Below are 15,252 nucleotides of genomic sequence, written 5' to 3'. Positions count from 1 at the left end.
GAGATCAATAGACGGTGAAATGTCCGGGGACCCTGTGTGATTGCCACACCCTCCTCAGCTACTTTTCTTTTTTAAAAGGGTCCTCTTTGACAATTTGTCTATGAAATGTGCTGTTCATCCCTTGGGTTCTTATTTTAAATCAACTACTTTGCCAAAAGCCAGGTATAGCAGGTTTGCTAGATGCCCCCTGTCAATGTGCTGTTTATCACAATTCTGACATGCAGAGGGACCCTCCAGTAAAACATGTTGTTGACCTATATCAACAACCTGAGGTATAAAAGCATGCCCAGCTCTTTTTTGTGCTCTTGCCAGAAAAGCCAGGCACATTGCTGCAGACACTATCACATTTTTAGGTTGGTGGGCAGACCTTGCATATTATGCAAATGGACAGCTTTTACATCAGAGTCCACCCCCAGGTCCAGCAAAATTGCTGGGCTCCACCTTCTGAATTAAACAGCTACCTTTGAAGGTGACTCGTAAACCACAACTAATCCAGAATGCAGCAGCTACACTGGTGACTGAGGCGGCTGCCGAGACCATATAACACCGGTTCTGAAAGACCTACATTGGCTCCCAGTATGTTTCTGAGCACAATTCAAAGTTTTGGTGCTTACCTTTAAAGCTCCATATGACCTTGGCCCTATATACCCATCGTTCTGCCCGGACACTGAGGTCCAGCGCCAAGGGCCTTCTGGCGATTCCCTCACTGTGAGAGGTAATATTACAGGGAACCAGGCAGAGGGCCTTCTCTGTAGTGGCGCCCACCCTGTGGAATGCCCTCCTATCAGAAGTCAAGGAGATAAAGAATTACACAACTTTTAGAAGACATCTGAAAGCAGCCCTGTATTGGGAGATTTTTAATGTTTATATTTTTATTATGTTTTTAGATATGCTGCAAGCCGCCCTGCCAGATGGGCGGGCTATAAATAAAATAAAATCTATTATTGTTGTTGTTATTATTATTGTTGTTGTTATTATCAGCCTTTAAAAAAATTTCAAGAGCTGACAGTCATACTAGAAACTGTCGTTCTTCTTCAAAGATTAGTCATTACTGTTCATTATTATCATTATGCAGAGACCTTTTGAAAACTGTTTCTGTATGATAATTTACCCAAACACCACCATACCACACAGCGCCCTTCTCCATTTTCTAGTTCCTCCTCAGCCTATCACGATGTCCATGCTTATCTATAGAATGAGATTACGTTCTCACTACAGCCAACCAAAGAAAACTAATAAATCTTTAATAAAAATATATTATTATTATTTTGAAAAAGAATGAGATTACATGGTAGGAGTGGTCCATGAACTCCATCTCTTCTGGTCTATTGCTTCAATAGCGGCTCAGTTTCTAATACTGTATATCTAATGCAAAATTGGCAGGGTCATGGGTATCTGGTTGTCGGGTTGCAGAAGCAGAAACGAAGAAACCAGGCTACAAGCTGTATCTGCCCTCAAACCGCACACTGAACAACCGGCCTCTGGGGTGAAAGCCTTGTGGCCATTCAGCAGGGTAAGAGTTCCATTCTTCACATCTTCAGAAGTTTTTTATTAATCATATTTGAAATGTAAACACATCCCACACATTCCAAAGTGAATGGGATACTTTGTTCACACACCTTGTGTGCTCTTCATATGGTGCTTGTTAAATAGCTATTTGGATATTTTAGTAGAATTTTTTTATCTTTGAAAATAGCATCCCATTGACACTAGCATCCCCATTCCACCCCCAAAAGGCTTTCACACTCTACCATCCAAAAGTATCTGGGTGCAAAGTGTATGTCATCCTATCATGAAACATTAAAAGGTAAAATGCCACTTAACATTTAAGCAAAATACCTTCTCTGTTGTTTCTTTCTCTCTTTCTTTTCCCCTACTGTTTTTGAATAGAAATACATTGAAGACCAAAGTGAAGACTTGATAAATAGAAGCCAAACACTGTTGAAAGATAACATTTATTAAATATTCAAAACATTTGTCAAATGCACTTTTATCAGATGTTTTGGAAACCACAAACTATGTTGAAAATGCAAGATGACTCCATATTGAATACTGTCAATGCAAGAAATATCCCCAGGGCATAAATATGACATTTATAGGCTAACAGGACAATAAATGTCTAGGAGTGTAATGACCATACCAAAAAGAACGAAGTCCTTCCTTTTTGTCACTTCCTCCCAAGCCACAGTTATTTCCTGTCCTAGATGTGGACAGATAATCCTATGGGTACGTACAGTCACGTATCTCCAAGTACTTCTGGATTCACACCACATTTATAGTCAAGAATCTTTCAGGGAAATCAAAGTCCCTGCATAGGAAGCCCCCCATCGAACCATCTTGAGAAGACTGTGATGGTGCACCTGATGCAACAACCTTCAAGCAATCTTTGAGCTACCTTGAGTCATAATTCTCTACATCCAACTTCATAAGAAAGCAGGTCCTGGCTCAGGTGAAGACACAGTAGATAACTGTATGGGGTGCAGACGGTTGCCTTGTCTTCCTTGCATTTGCCACTGGCTGATCAAACATTGGGCTCCACACATCTCTCTTGGGAAGAACCTTGGCCAAGCAGAGACTTTGACAGCAGGGCAGCATAGGACAGGGTGATTTATCACATGGTGGGTTCAGATTCCTACAAGGGGAACACCAATGGAAATAGTTCAGACTGACAAAGAGAAGATACTTTTAAATATTTTCCCAATGATCCCCCAATGTTCCCATTTTTAGAATCTGCTTCCTTGTTCCAAGTACACAGCAGGCTATGTGATGGTGCTAGACATGTTGATGGCTACAAAAAAACAAAGCAGAACAGATCAAAAGAATGTATATTCTGAGAGGAAATACAGGGTTCATTTCTCCAATTACTCAGTTAAGTTCTTCTATGATAAACAATTTAGTGCTGGAAAATGAGTAACTACTAGTGTTGCTTAGGGACACTAAGCAACTACTAGTGTTGCTTAGGGACGCAGGTGGCGCTGTGGGTTAAAGCCTCAGCGCCTAGGACTTGCCGATCGAAAGGTCGGCGGTTCGAATCCCTGCGGCGGGGTGCGCTCCCGCTGCTCGGTCCCAGCGCCTGCCAACCTAGCAGTTCGAAAGCACCTCCGGGTGCAAGTAGATAAATAGGGACCGCTTACCAGCGGGAAGGTAAACGGCGTTTCCGTGTGCAGCTCTGGCTCGCCAGAGCAGCGATGTCACGCTGGCCACGTGACCCGGAAGTGTCTCCGGACAGCGCTGGCCCCTGGCCTCTTAAGTGAGATGGGCGCACAACCCCAGAGTCTGTCAAGACTGGCCCGTACGGGCAGGGGTACCTTTACCTTTACCTTAGTGTTGCTTACAAATGGAGAGATGTCAGAAATCAGTTTCGATTTACTATCTGGAAGTGACCTATGAAGAATGTGTATAAGCCACAGATTATAGTGCTGTTTGAGACAGAATGGCATGCAGTAAATCTAAGCCATGTATTATAAGGATAAAAGCATTTAACTACCTATTCATCTACTGTACAGCTGTGGAAGTGAGAAGATGTGAATGCTGCTGTCGGGGATGATGATCCAAAGGCACATTTACAGTGCATTCCTACACAGCTCTGATCAGAGGTCCCCCTGAGTTCAATGGGACTTACTATCAGGTCTGTGTGAATAGGACAGTGGCTTTAAATGGTCAAATCCCAGAATTATCAGAGCTGCTCTAGATTGGTTTTTTTTTTTTAAAAAAAACAACAACAACTGAGACCTGCCCATTAAACCAAATATAATGCATAAAATGGAGATGGGCAAGGGGAACAAGTTCCAGTGTGAGGCTGTACCAGAAAGAAGACCATGGCAATGGGAAAACCAGACTGGCCACAGACATAGGCCAGGGAACAAGCAGCTGTAGGAAGCTTGCTTCCCTCTTCCTGGCTGAAGAACTCTGCTCAAACTGCCAGTTGTCTTGCAACAGACGTGTGGAGAAGAACAATTGTCTTGGAGATTACTTGACCAAAAGGCAAATGTGCCTTTAAGAATAGCAGCTGGATGTATTTTGAAACCACAGGAGAAAACAGCAAAAGGGAAATGATACTGTATATGATGAAGAAGAAAGCCTCACAGATACAATGAGCTGTATGTGGTCTGCAGCAAATATTTCAGTAGAGGAAATGAAACATTAAGAAAAAGGAAACCAAGAAGAAGAGGTAGATGCCTAAAAAGCCCCCCCACCCCCAACTTTCATTGCTACATGTGGGGAGGGGACAACTAGAAGCAAAAATATTCATTTCAATGGCTCAGTCTGTCTTGTCTGTTAATTGGAAGGTTGGTGGTTCAGTCCCACCCATGGACAGTTGTGGGCAGGATTCCTGAATTGCAGGGGGCTGGACTAGATGGTCCTCAGGGTCCCTTCCAACTCTACAGTTTTTATGATTCTATGAACAATATGCAAGTACCTTTAAAAGAGCCAAATTGCAGTGTGACATGTAGCATGATCCTTCCCATTCCTTCCCTAACGTATTCATTAAACACCCCCCCCCCCAATTGGATTGACCTCTGTTTCTGTGGGAATGACTTGGTTTATTTCCAGTTCAGGCCAAATTTGCCCAGGGATGCATACTTTTAAAGTCCCCAACCCCTGCCCCTTTCCTTTTAAACCACATTTAAAAGGGCCCAACCTCCCTCCTTCTCACCATGTCTGGAATCCGTAAATGCCAGTTAAAGGGAAGTGAGTTGCTGCTTGGGCAGGAGAGAGTATGTAAGCAAATAATTCTTTTCTGCCTCATATTTTAAACCGAGCCAGGAAGAATTCAGGAATGTGATGTCTGCCTCTTCTCAGAGCTGAGCATTATGAGCCTCCAAAGTTCACTTACAGGGGAGTTTTGCTGGCATCCCTACAGGCCTGGTGCCTGCCATCCTTGCTAGCACAAGGGAAATGTCATGCATACACAACTATAGCTTGAATTTTAGCTGAAGTTCTCTGGCTGATGGGTTTGTAACAGACAGAGATATCTTTTCAGGGCAAGTTCAAACTAGTCTGCAGCCCCTCTCTGAGAGTGATTTACCACAAAGCTTCTGACTCAAAGACGCTCACGTGGAGTTGTCATCTGGATAAAGCAGCACATTCACATGGAAGCTGTGCATATATCTGCCAGGATTCCCACAAAGTATGGTATCCCTTGCTCAGCCACCACAGTTACCACAATGGCAGCAGGGTGAGCACAGCTCTGGAGCATCTTGATCAGTCCCTTTGCATGAGTTGTCCCACGGAGGAATCAAACATTCTTGTGGCACTGGGTTATCAAAGTGCTCTTGTGGAGGCCACCGGCTCATATGAATTTTCTGTAGGCCAAAATGCAACAGTGGCCTGCTCAAACAGTTTGAAGGGTTTACTTTCAATTTTCAACTCCATTTGCCTGCTTTTCTATAAAGCGTTTAGGCTGCATAGTAACATGAACATATGTGTTAGACAGATGTTGTACTATTAAGCTATCTTCTTCCGTATCCCTGTCAATGGGGTAGATCCACTGATGCGAAGCAAAATGTATCTGTAATCTTTCTTCCCGGGGTCAACAACCTGGAAAGACCTTGAGAGCAATCTAGAGTTAGATGTCAGCCGAACTACCTGAGAAGTTCTCATCTGGCCATTTTGCCAACATGAAAGATTTTAATAAGAAAAGAAGGTTAATGCTCCGAGTGAGATATCTGAGCAGGCCTCAGGGATGAGGTTTGTCAGGGACATGCTCAATTACATGCCTATCAGTCAGCTTGGTCAAGCACAAAAGCTCTTCCCTTTCCTCTTTCAGCCAGGCCTGACCCTCATCTTTATTCAAAAGGCACCACTCCACTCAAGTGCCCCTGCCATCCTGCTGCTTTTTGGCTTCTGTGATGGATGCACTCAAGGGTCACTGACTGTCACATCACTACCACAGGGCCAAGAGACACTTGCAGCAAATTTCAAACCTGAAGAGGTGAGTTGATTGCACTTCCTAGCTTGTAAATGCGCCAGGAGCAGCTGCTTGTGGGCAGCGCTACTTCAAGTCTCCATCCGGCTGTTTGCCTGTGATCTTGTGCAAGGTTATAAGTGCGCTGTGTGGAGCCAGCACAACAATTGTATCTGCCTTTTGGCAGTCAGGTGACCTCTAGGTTTTCCCCCCTTCTTGTGACACAGTCAATAAAGCTGAGACATGTTATCAGCAAGAGAGGGCCGTGGGACGGTATGCAGAGGTGATTCTGTCCTTACTTTGCTAAGCCCTGCCCAGGTTTTCCAGACTCATGGCAAATAATCTCAAAGTCTGACTTTCCATGTATGACTCAGGGCTTATCCATGCTTACCCTTCCACCTCTGCACTTTCCAGCCACTTTAAAGCTCTGGGACCAAGCTCCCTGCCTTTTTCATTCAAGAGCTCTCCCTGTGAAAACCCACTCTTTAAAGCTGGATCGGAGCAAGCAGCAATCCATGAAAAACCCAAATTACTGTTTGTTGCCCTTCAGCTTGAAAGAGTGGGCTTTCATGGGGAAAACTCTGGGGCAAAGGGGGGGGGGGGAGAGTGTTCCAACATGGAGCTTTAAAGTGAGGACCTGTATCTGGAAAATGTGGGGCAAAAGTGACATGTGGATTAAGTCCTTAGACTCACTTTCCATCATCACTGTGGACCAAAAACATGTAAGGGGGGTTAAATAACAATGCAATGCCTGCCCCACTAGGAATGCTTGCTGAAAATGGAAGTCATTTGCATTCTTGGATAGCTGAGATGGCTTTGTGGAAAAAGTATGTAAATGATGGAATCTTCAAAAAGGCAGCTACTGACATGCAGCCACCTCTGGGACACCCATAAGAACTGGCAGAAATAATAATAAAAAAGAACAGCAGCACTTGGAAAGGCAACTGTGAAGTCAACCAAAGGCAGCTGCTAAGGTGGAAATTTCACAGTATGGTTTCTTCCTTGCTAACAGTAGGCATAGAAGGCATTAGAGCAGGCATAGGCAAACTCCGGCCCTCCAGATGTTTGGGACTACAATTCCCATAATCCCTGAGCACTGGTCCTGTTAGCTAGGGATGATGGGAGCTGTAGTCCCAAACATCTGGAGGGCCAGAGTTTGGCTGTGCCTGCATTAGAGCTTGCTCCTGCAGGACTATCCCATCTCCCCACAGGGTCATCTACCGTTAGCTGCCCTGTGTGGGGTGGAATCCCCTGGTGACTTTTGACATTTGGATATGGTTTGTTTATTTATTTTAAATTGGACTTGCAAACTGCCTTGAAATGATTTCAAAGGCAAGACAAAAGCATATGTGTGACTGTTTCGGTGTATTTATACATGTGTTTACATATACCTGCCTTGCAATGAGCAGAATATCTTGCAAACTAAAAGCCCCACAAGGACTATCACATGTAGGGGGAGCACACTGAAATGAGAGAGCGGGTCTTTCTCACTAAGTTACATGCTGTGCTGTTCTATCACATCCTGTACTGAAGCAGAGTGATAAAATTTCTCCTTGGCAATGTGACCTGTGATAGGCTTTCTATTATCTCACTCTTTGCTTTGCAGAGAAAGTACAGGGAATGTGACGATGGCGGTGACACTGCCTGTTCAAGCATCTTAATAATTTTGTGTCAGTTCTGCCCTTGCTCTCAAATCCTTACATGATTTAGCCTGCATCTTAGGGGTGCTTCCTTATAATGTACTGTAATATGTGACAGGAAAACATACATTTTTAAAAAAGTAACTTGTTTCAAAATCCGTTAGTGGGTGAGACTTGCCAGTCAATGGGCTTATCCACACTTCTGCTTGCCCTGTGCTAAGAAATCCCAGGATAAGCGGTTTCCCCATCACCCTGCTTCTTTCCCAAGGAGTACCTGTTTAGCTCTAAATTGGAACAAACGGCAACCTGCAGAAAACCTGGATTTCCCTTTGCTCTGGTTGAGTGCAAAAGAGCAGTTCCCTCTGGGGAAGCAGCAGGACAAGAGGAACTGTAGGTAAGCCCAACGAAAGCAGACTCCTCATTTTGTTTAGTCAGTACTACAGGGCAGAACTATGTGTTATTTATTTCCGCAATTGTTTGTTACGATGACAATACATTATGAACACAACAGCAAGGGGTGCTTGCATGGGCAGGCTGCTTTCTCCATCTGCTCCTCAAGATGTGTTTGTTTCTGGTTGGGAAAAACTCATTTTACAATGTTGGAAATAACTGGGGACTGATGCAGAAAGGGTTAAGCACTCATGACCATCCAGCCTTTCAAATTCCTTCTGCACCCCTCATTCTCCCACCATTATGATGGAAACATGGGCCTAGTGCTCCCCTTAGGGCAGTGGTTTTCAACCTGTGGGTCCCCAGATGTTGTTGGACTACAACTCCCATCATCCCTGAGCTCTGGCCTTGCTAGTTATGGGTAATAGGAGTTGTAGTCCAACAACATCTGGGGACCCACAGGTTGAGAACCGCTGCCTTAGGGGCATAGCAACATTTTTTCTCCTCATGAAAATATGTGATGCTATTTTCATTTTATTAGTATCAGAAACTTGGAGAAAATGGTCATATCTCCCTTGTCCTGTGAGAAATGAGTAAGCAGCTGACTGAATGTTACTGGAACCTAGGGGAAGTTCTGGGGGGAAATCCAAAGGGAGACCAGAATGTGAAGCAAGAGAAATACTGGGATGTCATTTTGGGGGCCTATTCCAGTAACTCAGCCAGACAGTTATTTGTAGAGATGGACAGTGGGTCATTCTCAAGAAATCAACATTAGTCATTCCTACTCAAGCACTAATGACAATACTAGGCCTGTCTGCCTTTAATTCTTCTCTCAGGCCTCGTCCCAAGATCCCTCCTCCTACCCACAGACCCTTACACAATTCAGCTCTGCAACCATGTTGATTTATTTCTATCTTTGATTTATTTCTACTTTGAGATTTAGCTATCATGATAAGTGGTAGAAGGCATATACTTTAATGCCAACTATGTTGTGGGGATGCTGCAGAAAGCCTGCACCAATCTCATGATAAACACTCACTGGAAGCAGCTACAGGGACAGGAAAAGTGGGACAGTATTGTATCTGCCTGAACTGGAAAGAAATGGGGTGGCTCCATTCCTGCCTGCGAGCCAATCTGGGGTATTTTTTCAACAGAGGTTCTGCACATTTTAGCAGCTGTGCAACGGACAGAGATCGCATAAGCTGTGCTGTTTTTCCCTAGCATGGAGATGCCTGGCAGCTGTTTATAAACGGAAGGAATGTCTCTCTGGGGAAAAGACGCAACACTACCTAATCCAGGGATTCCTGTTGGCCGTAGAAGGAAGGAAATTCAATTGGGCTATGCAGAACAGCTTTATCCCTTTCTAGATGTGACACCCCTTGTACTCACCCAAGTGCCCCAGATTTTAAGCTTCCCCCAGCGGAAAATCTAACTTTGTCCTTCTGTCCTCAATGGTTTTTTGGAAGAGGACAGTGAGAGCTATGTCACAGTGACCACTGTTAACGGCCTGGTCTGGCCTGAGTGCACTTTAGGGAAAAGGCCCAGAGCTGAAAAGGTTAAAGAGAGAGAGAGAGAAAGAGAAAGAAAGATTTGTCAGTGACACAAGACAACAATATGCTGAGAATTAAATATATATATATATGCGCGATTCAGACTATTATTATCCTGTTACTTGGCTGCACGATAACACATTGTGTTCCATGTGCTCTGGTTTATGTTATGCTCCAGTTCCGAGATGAACAGGCAAGGAAAACCAGAATTACAATTCAAAGCAGTCTCATTTGCGACCGGTAATGCAGTTACTTCTGCAGGGAAAATGAGCATATTTCTCCTCATATTTGACAGGTCCAAGCAGCAACCTGCAGATCACCTCCAGGATCAATGTAAACATGAAAGGGACAAGACCCAGCTGAGGTCTTGCCGAATTATAGAAATGGGTTGGTTCTTGGGATCGAAAGCACAGCTTGGTTGGATGTGGCTGGTAGGACTTAACCCCCACACCCCCACTTCCCCCCCTCAAGCTGCTATGCTCCAACCACTTTTTCTCCCACCAGTTGTCATGTCTGGTTTTGGAGCTTGGCTGGGGGTGGGAGGAAACAACTGTGCTGCAGTTGTTATTGGGGAACATGTATAACCAGAGGGATGGTTCAGCTCCCTACCACCCCCACACACACTGATGCTAGCTTGTTGTTTTAAATTTAGATTCCCATCAGTTTGCTTCTGTCACATGTAGTTCCTTGTCAATTGGTAAGGGAATGTGCAGTTGGTCTGTCTAAAGCAGTAGGACTCAAACTTTCCCACCCAGTGTCCACTTGAAAACTACTGAAGGTTGGTGGACAACTTAATGATTTTTCTGTCTGCTGCAGCAATCATAATGTGCTGTGTTGGGTGCTGTATTATTTTTAGTTGTGATCTTACAGGCTTGCCATGGAACACCTGGATGCAACTTGTCAACAGACCACAGTTTGGAAACCTCTGGTCTAAAGTAAAAACAATACTGAAAAAGGGTGTGGAACTTTCTGGTGGAAAAAAGGTTCAAAATCTGATCTGAAATTCACCTCAGACAGGAGTCTAGTTTTGCTTCTTCATATAATACAGATTAGTATATTTGACTTCAAAATATACCATCTCAAGAAGAATAAATATAAGCACAGATCAGAATGCCTTCTGGAACAAAGCAAGAATGTGCATTTCTTGTTTTACTCTAGGATCTCAGTGTTTACATTCTCAAGATTACTCACCCTATAACTTTAATCATTAGGGTGGTCATATGTTGTATATTACAGAGGACAGTCCTCTGCTTGAATGCATCCTCTATCTGAAAGGCTGGGCCGTCGAAGAACCCTAAGAAGGAAGAGCAGGAGGGGCCTTGAAGTTGCCCCTCATCAGTTAGTCAGTTGGTCACAATCTTCCCTACCGTTGTATTTCTATTTAAATTATAATACTCATTCTTCAATTCATAGCTATACATATAAATTAGCATATGCATTTTAATGCAAACATATGCCCTCATTTGTCCTCTTTTTTGCAGTATGAAAGTGGCCACCCTGTTCATAATACTCTATGCATATCCTCCAACACAACGTGGCCCAAACCCAGGGTACCATCTTCCTGGTTCGAAATCCCGCATGAGTCACATGATGCATGTGAGATCGTGGACCTGAAAAAAGAGCTATTTGGGGGTACAGTGCCCAAAAACATGTGTTTGGGGGCCCTGTGTGAGATTGCTTTTTGGGGGGCCCAAAATTGTACAAGAGCAAGATGCCCAATATAGCCGTATTTTTGCAGGGGGAATTGGGATGTCCTGGTTTTTCTGGGACAGTTGACAGGCATGCCTATGCTGAGGTGAGTACCTCTAATTAATTATGTTGCTCAGCATAAATCCCCCCCTTCAAACAGGTTCATTCAATGAGACAAAGAATGAGTGCTGATGCCATATACACAGGGTAGCCTTGCCAGGGTCACCCCAGGCAGTGTGTGTGTGACACCTCCAGCCTTGGCTCATGCGGACTTGCTATCTGTGTGAACTGACATCACTACATGAGTAGCATTAATGTGGCTGCTGAGATTTCCGAGATTCTCCTTTGAGATGCTGCCATCACGGAAATGGTATTTATTTGGAAGACTTGATACCTCACCTTTCAGGGACAAGAGTCCCCAGGTCAGCTTGCAGCATAATGAAAAACAAATGCATAGGAAATCACAATAATATCACAGTAAAACATACAAAAGAACTGACAGTCTTGGTGGAATGAGAAGACCCTTGCTGAGAAGACTCTGTACTGTGTCTCAGTTGACAGAGCCTCTGAACACAAAGACAACAAGTCCGACAGACTTAGAATTATAGAGTTGGAAGGGACCCGAGGGTTATCTAGTTCATCCAGGAATCACAACTAAGGAATCCCTGACTGATGACCATCTTTGCTTAGGAACCTCCAATGAAGAAGAGTCCACCAAAAAGGCCATTCATATAACAAACCATTTAGAGCTCTACAGTCACCAGCAACTGAAATTGCATTTGGAAACAAACTAGAAGCCAGTGTAGCTCACGTAACTCCAGAGTAACATGCTCTATGAAGCAGATCCCAGCCAACCTAAAATCTACATGGAAGCATTGGCTTTTACACTTACATGTGACTGGGATCTGGCTGCAAGTCGTGTGGCAGCATTTCAGGTATCAAAGACAAGGTGACTCCATTGTAGAGAATGGAGAGCTCTGAACTGGATTGCCTAAGTATGTTGCAGGGAACATTCAGACAAAGTAAATGCTATTTTATTTTCGACAATAAAGCCTGTCCATTGTCTAATTTCTGCCTGGACTGTTGGACATCCTATAAAAAACCTATTTGATATTGAAATACTTCTACAGATCAGGCCTTGGTGACAAATTACCTATGCTGTTTGCCTTTTGTTTCAATAGGAATTGGTGTCATTTTAGCTTCCAGCCATAAGCTGCTTCTCCCAGTCACCTCTGCTGCTTACTGTATTAAACTATTCCAGTGAATCCAGCATTTCCTCAATAAACTCTCTCCATGTCCACTTTCATTTCCCATTTCCTGGACTCCTTTATTCTCTGGTGGTATCTTATTGCAGAGGAAAAACTGAGAAAGTGCTGCTTACGAGAGTTTCAGAATGAAGCTGTTGCTTTGATTTAGAAGATGGCAGTAACTAATGGGCCTGATTTGCAGAAATGCATCGTCTGCACCAACAGTGAGAGTTTTCTCAGAAAAGGAGTTTTCTAATTTACACAAAGTACTCATGTTATCAAAATTACTCTGCTGAACCAAGCTGATTCAGTGAGTGGAGCTCATTTACTTTTACATTACTTACTCTTCAAATTGAGCCACTTATTTAGGCTGCAATCATACTTGGGAGTAAGTCTATTGAACTCAGTGGGATTTACTTCCAAGTAGACATTCATAGGCTGTTAAACGTATGCTGTTAAATGCTTAAATGACAGCCATAAGAAGCTCCATTCAGGTCACCTCCAGACTCAGTATTTTGCGGTACAGATTCAAGTGCATACCAGTGATGTAGGTTTGTGCAACTGAAGTGGACTGGTGCAGGGGTCACCAGTAATGCAGGGATCACCAAACTTTTTGGACTAGTGGGCATATTTCAAATTCTGAGGGAGTGTTAGGGATGTCAGTCACAAAATGGCTGTCATGGAGGATGCGTAGCATAACACAAAGCTAGAGAGACAACCACCAGGAGCAGACTTTGGTAATATGGCACCCTGAGTGAGGGCAAAATTTGGTGCCCCCCCATATTAATTATTTTCACAATAATTGAATAGGTACCCATATAAATTGGGATGTGGGTGGCGCTGTGGGTTAAACCACAGAGCCTAGGACTTGCCTGTCAGAAGATCAGCGGTTTGAATCCCCGCGACTGGGTGAGCTCCCATTTCTTGGTCCCAGCTCCTGCCAGCCTAGCAGTTTGAAAGCATGTCAAAGTGCAAGTAAATAAATAGGTACTGCTCCGGGGGGAAGGTAAACGGCGTTTCCATGCGCTGCTCTGGTTCGCCAGAAGCGGCTTAGTCATGCTGGCCACATGACCTGGAAGCTGTACGCCGGCTCCCTTGGCCAATAAAGCGAGATGAGTGCCGTAATCCCAGAGGCGGCCATGACTGGACCTAATGGTCAGGGGTCCCTTTACTTTTTTACCCATATAAATATAGGGGTTTTTTTATGTTGTTGTTGTTCTTTCATGTCCTCTCGGCTTGGTGCCTTGTGCAGAGGAACTGCCTGTACCACCCAAAATCCAGCACTGAAAACTGCCCTCAACAACCTTTTGCTTACTCTGGGAAGTCAGCTATGTCCTGCTGGTCCCGATTATGCAGATCACACATATGCATAAGAATCATTCTCTCTCTATTAAAGTGCTGAGCGGTTGAACCATCAGGTGAACCACAGTCCATAGTAACCTGAACAAAACTTTTGGAACAGAAATACATCATGGAACAGAAGCCCATATATTTGAAGTTTGCCCTCACCATCATTTAAAAAAACTGTTAAGGAATCAAAACAGAGTGATTCATCATGGTTTCTAAAAAGCAGCAGATAAAATCTCTCGGTGCTATTGCATCTGAAAATGACACAATTGTGCCACAAATCTGTGCTTTGGAGACATTTTCATTGTAACATATGACGAGGCAGCAGCACCAGTCCTAGCTGTTGGCACCCAGGTGTACCATTGCTGTTGATAAATCCTTTTGCCTCACTACCTTATCCCAGGGTCAGCTGTGATAAAACAAAAGAATCAACCCTTTGTTGGCACTTCCTGGAGCCATGGCAGTGAAAGTAAGTGCTATCTGCCAGATGGAAAGTTTCCTTGCTGCTTATCAAGTTGCAGCCATGGGATCAGATCAAAGCTTTGGAAGGAGGTGAAAGTCAGAATTGCTTATAGGAAGCAATGAAATTATACTACATACCCACACTCCTATTTTCTTTGGCCTTTAGGAGTGTAAATCCTTATAACCAGGGCAATCAGACCTACCTAAATTCTTCTGGCACTGATTAACCTGCTTCTTCTTTCTGCATCTTACATTTGGAACCTTCGCAAATTTGTTCCTGCTTATCTCAAACACCCGCTTAGCTACTGTATGTGCATATCACACTTTCTAGTCTCTTCAGAAGAATAAATCCCCTCCACCTAGTGAACTAGGGATGTTCTTTACTCATTCCATGGCACAACCAAATCAATGTAGAACTGAAAGTACCAAATGTTCATGATAGGAGGCTCTAATTTTGAGATACATTGGTACCTTTCCAGGGGAGTGGACTGACCCAATTTCATCTCTCCCTATTTTTTGTATGAACAACAACAACAACAACGAAAATCAAGGCACACAATCCTCTGCATTGCTTCAAAAATGACGAAAATAAATGGCTATCAGAGACCAAATAAAGCTATTGGAGGCTATTTCATGTAGAAATAGTGACTGATTGCGAAAGAGAAACCTGGCTTAATATAGAGCCGTTGCTTCTCATTTGACAGTTATAACGAAGAATTATATACTTTAGGGCCCATCCTTATGTTACCTCAGCAGCGTGGATACTTCTGAAGTGTGATTGCTTCCCAGTAATATCACGACCCCAAGATCATGTGGAAGGGATTGCCATGGCAGTATTGTAACTCCCAGGAGAACTTTGCACTCCATGTTGCAGACTTTGCACAGGAATCTGGGAAACGTGTATGTGTGTGTACTGCATGGGTCTTTGGTCTGATCCAGCCAGGTGCTTATGTTCTCACCATGTATTCCTGCCATGCTGAAGTAATCTAGGAGTGGGCCATTAAATACAAGAGACATAG

The 15,252-nt window shown here is 43.8% G+C and overlaps 1 protein-coding gene across 4 annotated transcripts in view; it reads right to left on the bottom strand.

Annotated features, from left to right (window-relative positions):
• Positions 1–1,942: 1,942 nt before the first annotated feature.
• The window catches only part of HRH2 (histamine receptor H2), a 30,703-nt gene continuing 17,393 nt past the window's right edge, over positions 1,943–15,252 (bottom strand). Inside the window, exons 3-5 of one of the 4 annotated variants that reach the window (XR_014561105.1) lie at positions 10,680–10,806; positions 9,328–9,485; positions 1,943–2,632 (exon numbers count right to left, since the gene is read on the bottom strand). Coding sequence is in view for 2 of the 4 variants with exons in the window: in XM_083726225.1 (XP_083582351.1) it covers positions 2,446–2,632 (187 nt within the window). In the remaining 2 variants the exon portion in view is untranslated. The remainder of the gene's footprint in view (positions 2,633–9,327; positions 9,486–10,679; positions 10,807–15,252) is intronic. The other 3 variants (XR_014561106.1, XM_083726226.1, XM_083726225.1) reach the window with 3 other exon arrangements.

This window comes from Podarcis gaigeae (genome assembly GCF_964106915.1).
Source record: "Podarcis gaigeae genome assembly, chromosome: 2".
NCBI classification, from domain to species: domain Eukaryota; kingdom Metazoa; phylum Chordata; class Lepidosauria; order Squamata; family Lacertidae; genus Podarcis; species Podarcis gaigeae.
The sequence above is the reverse complement of the archived record's forward strand: the minus strand, read 5'-3'. Positions and strand labels throughout refer to the sequence as shown.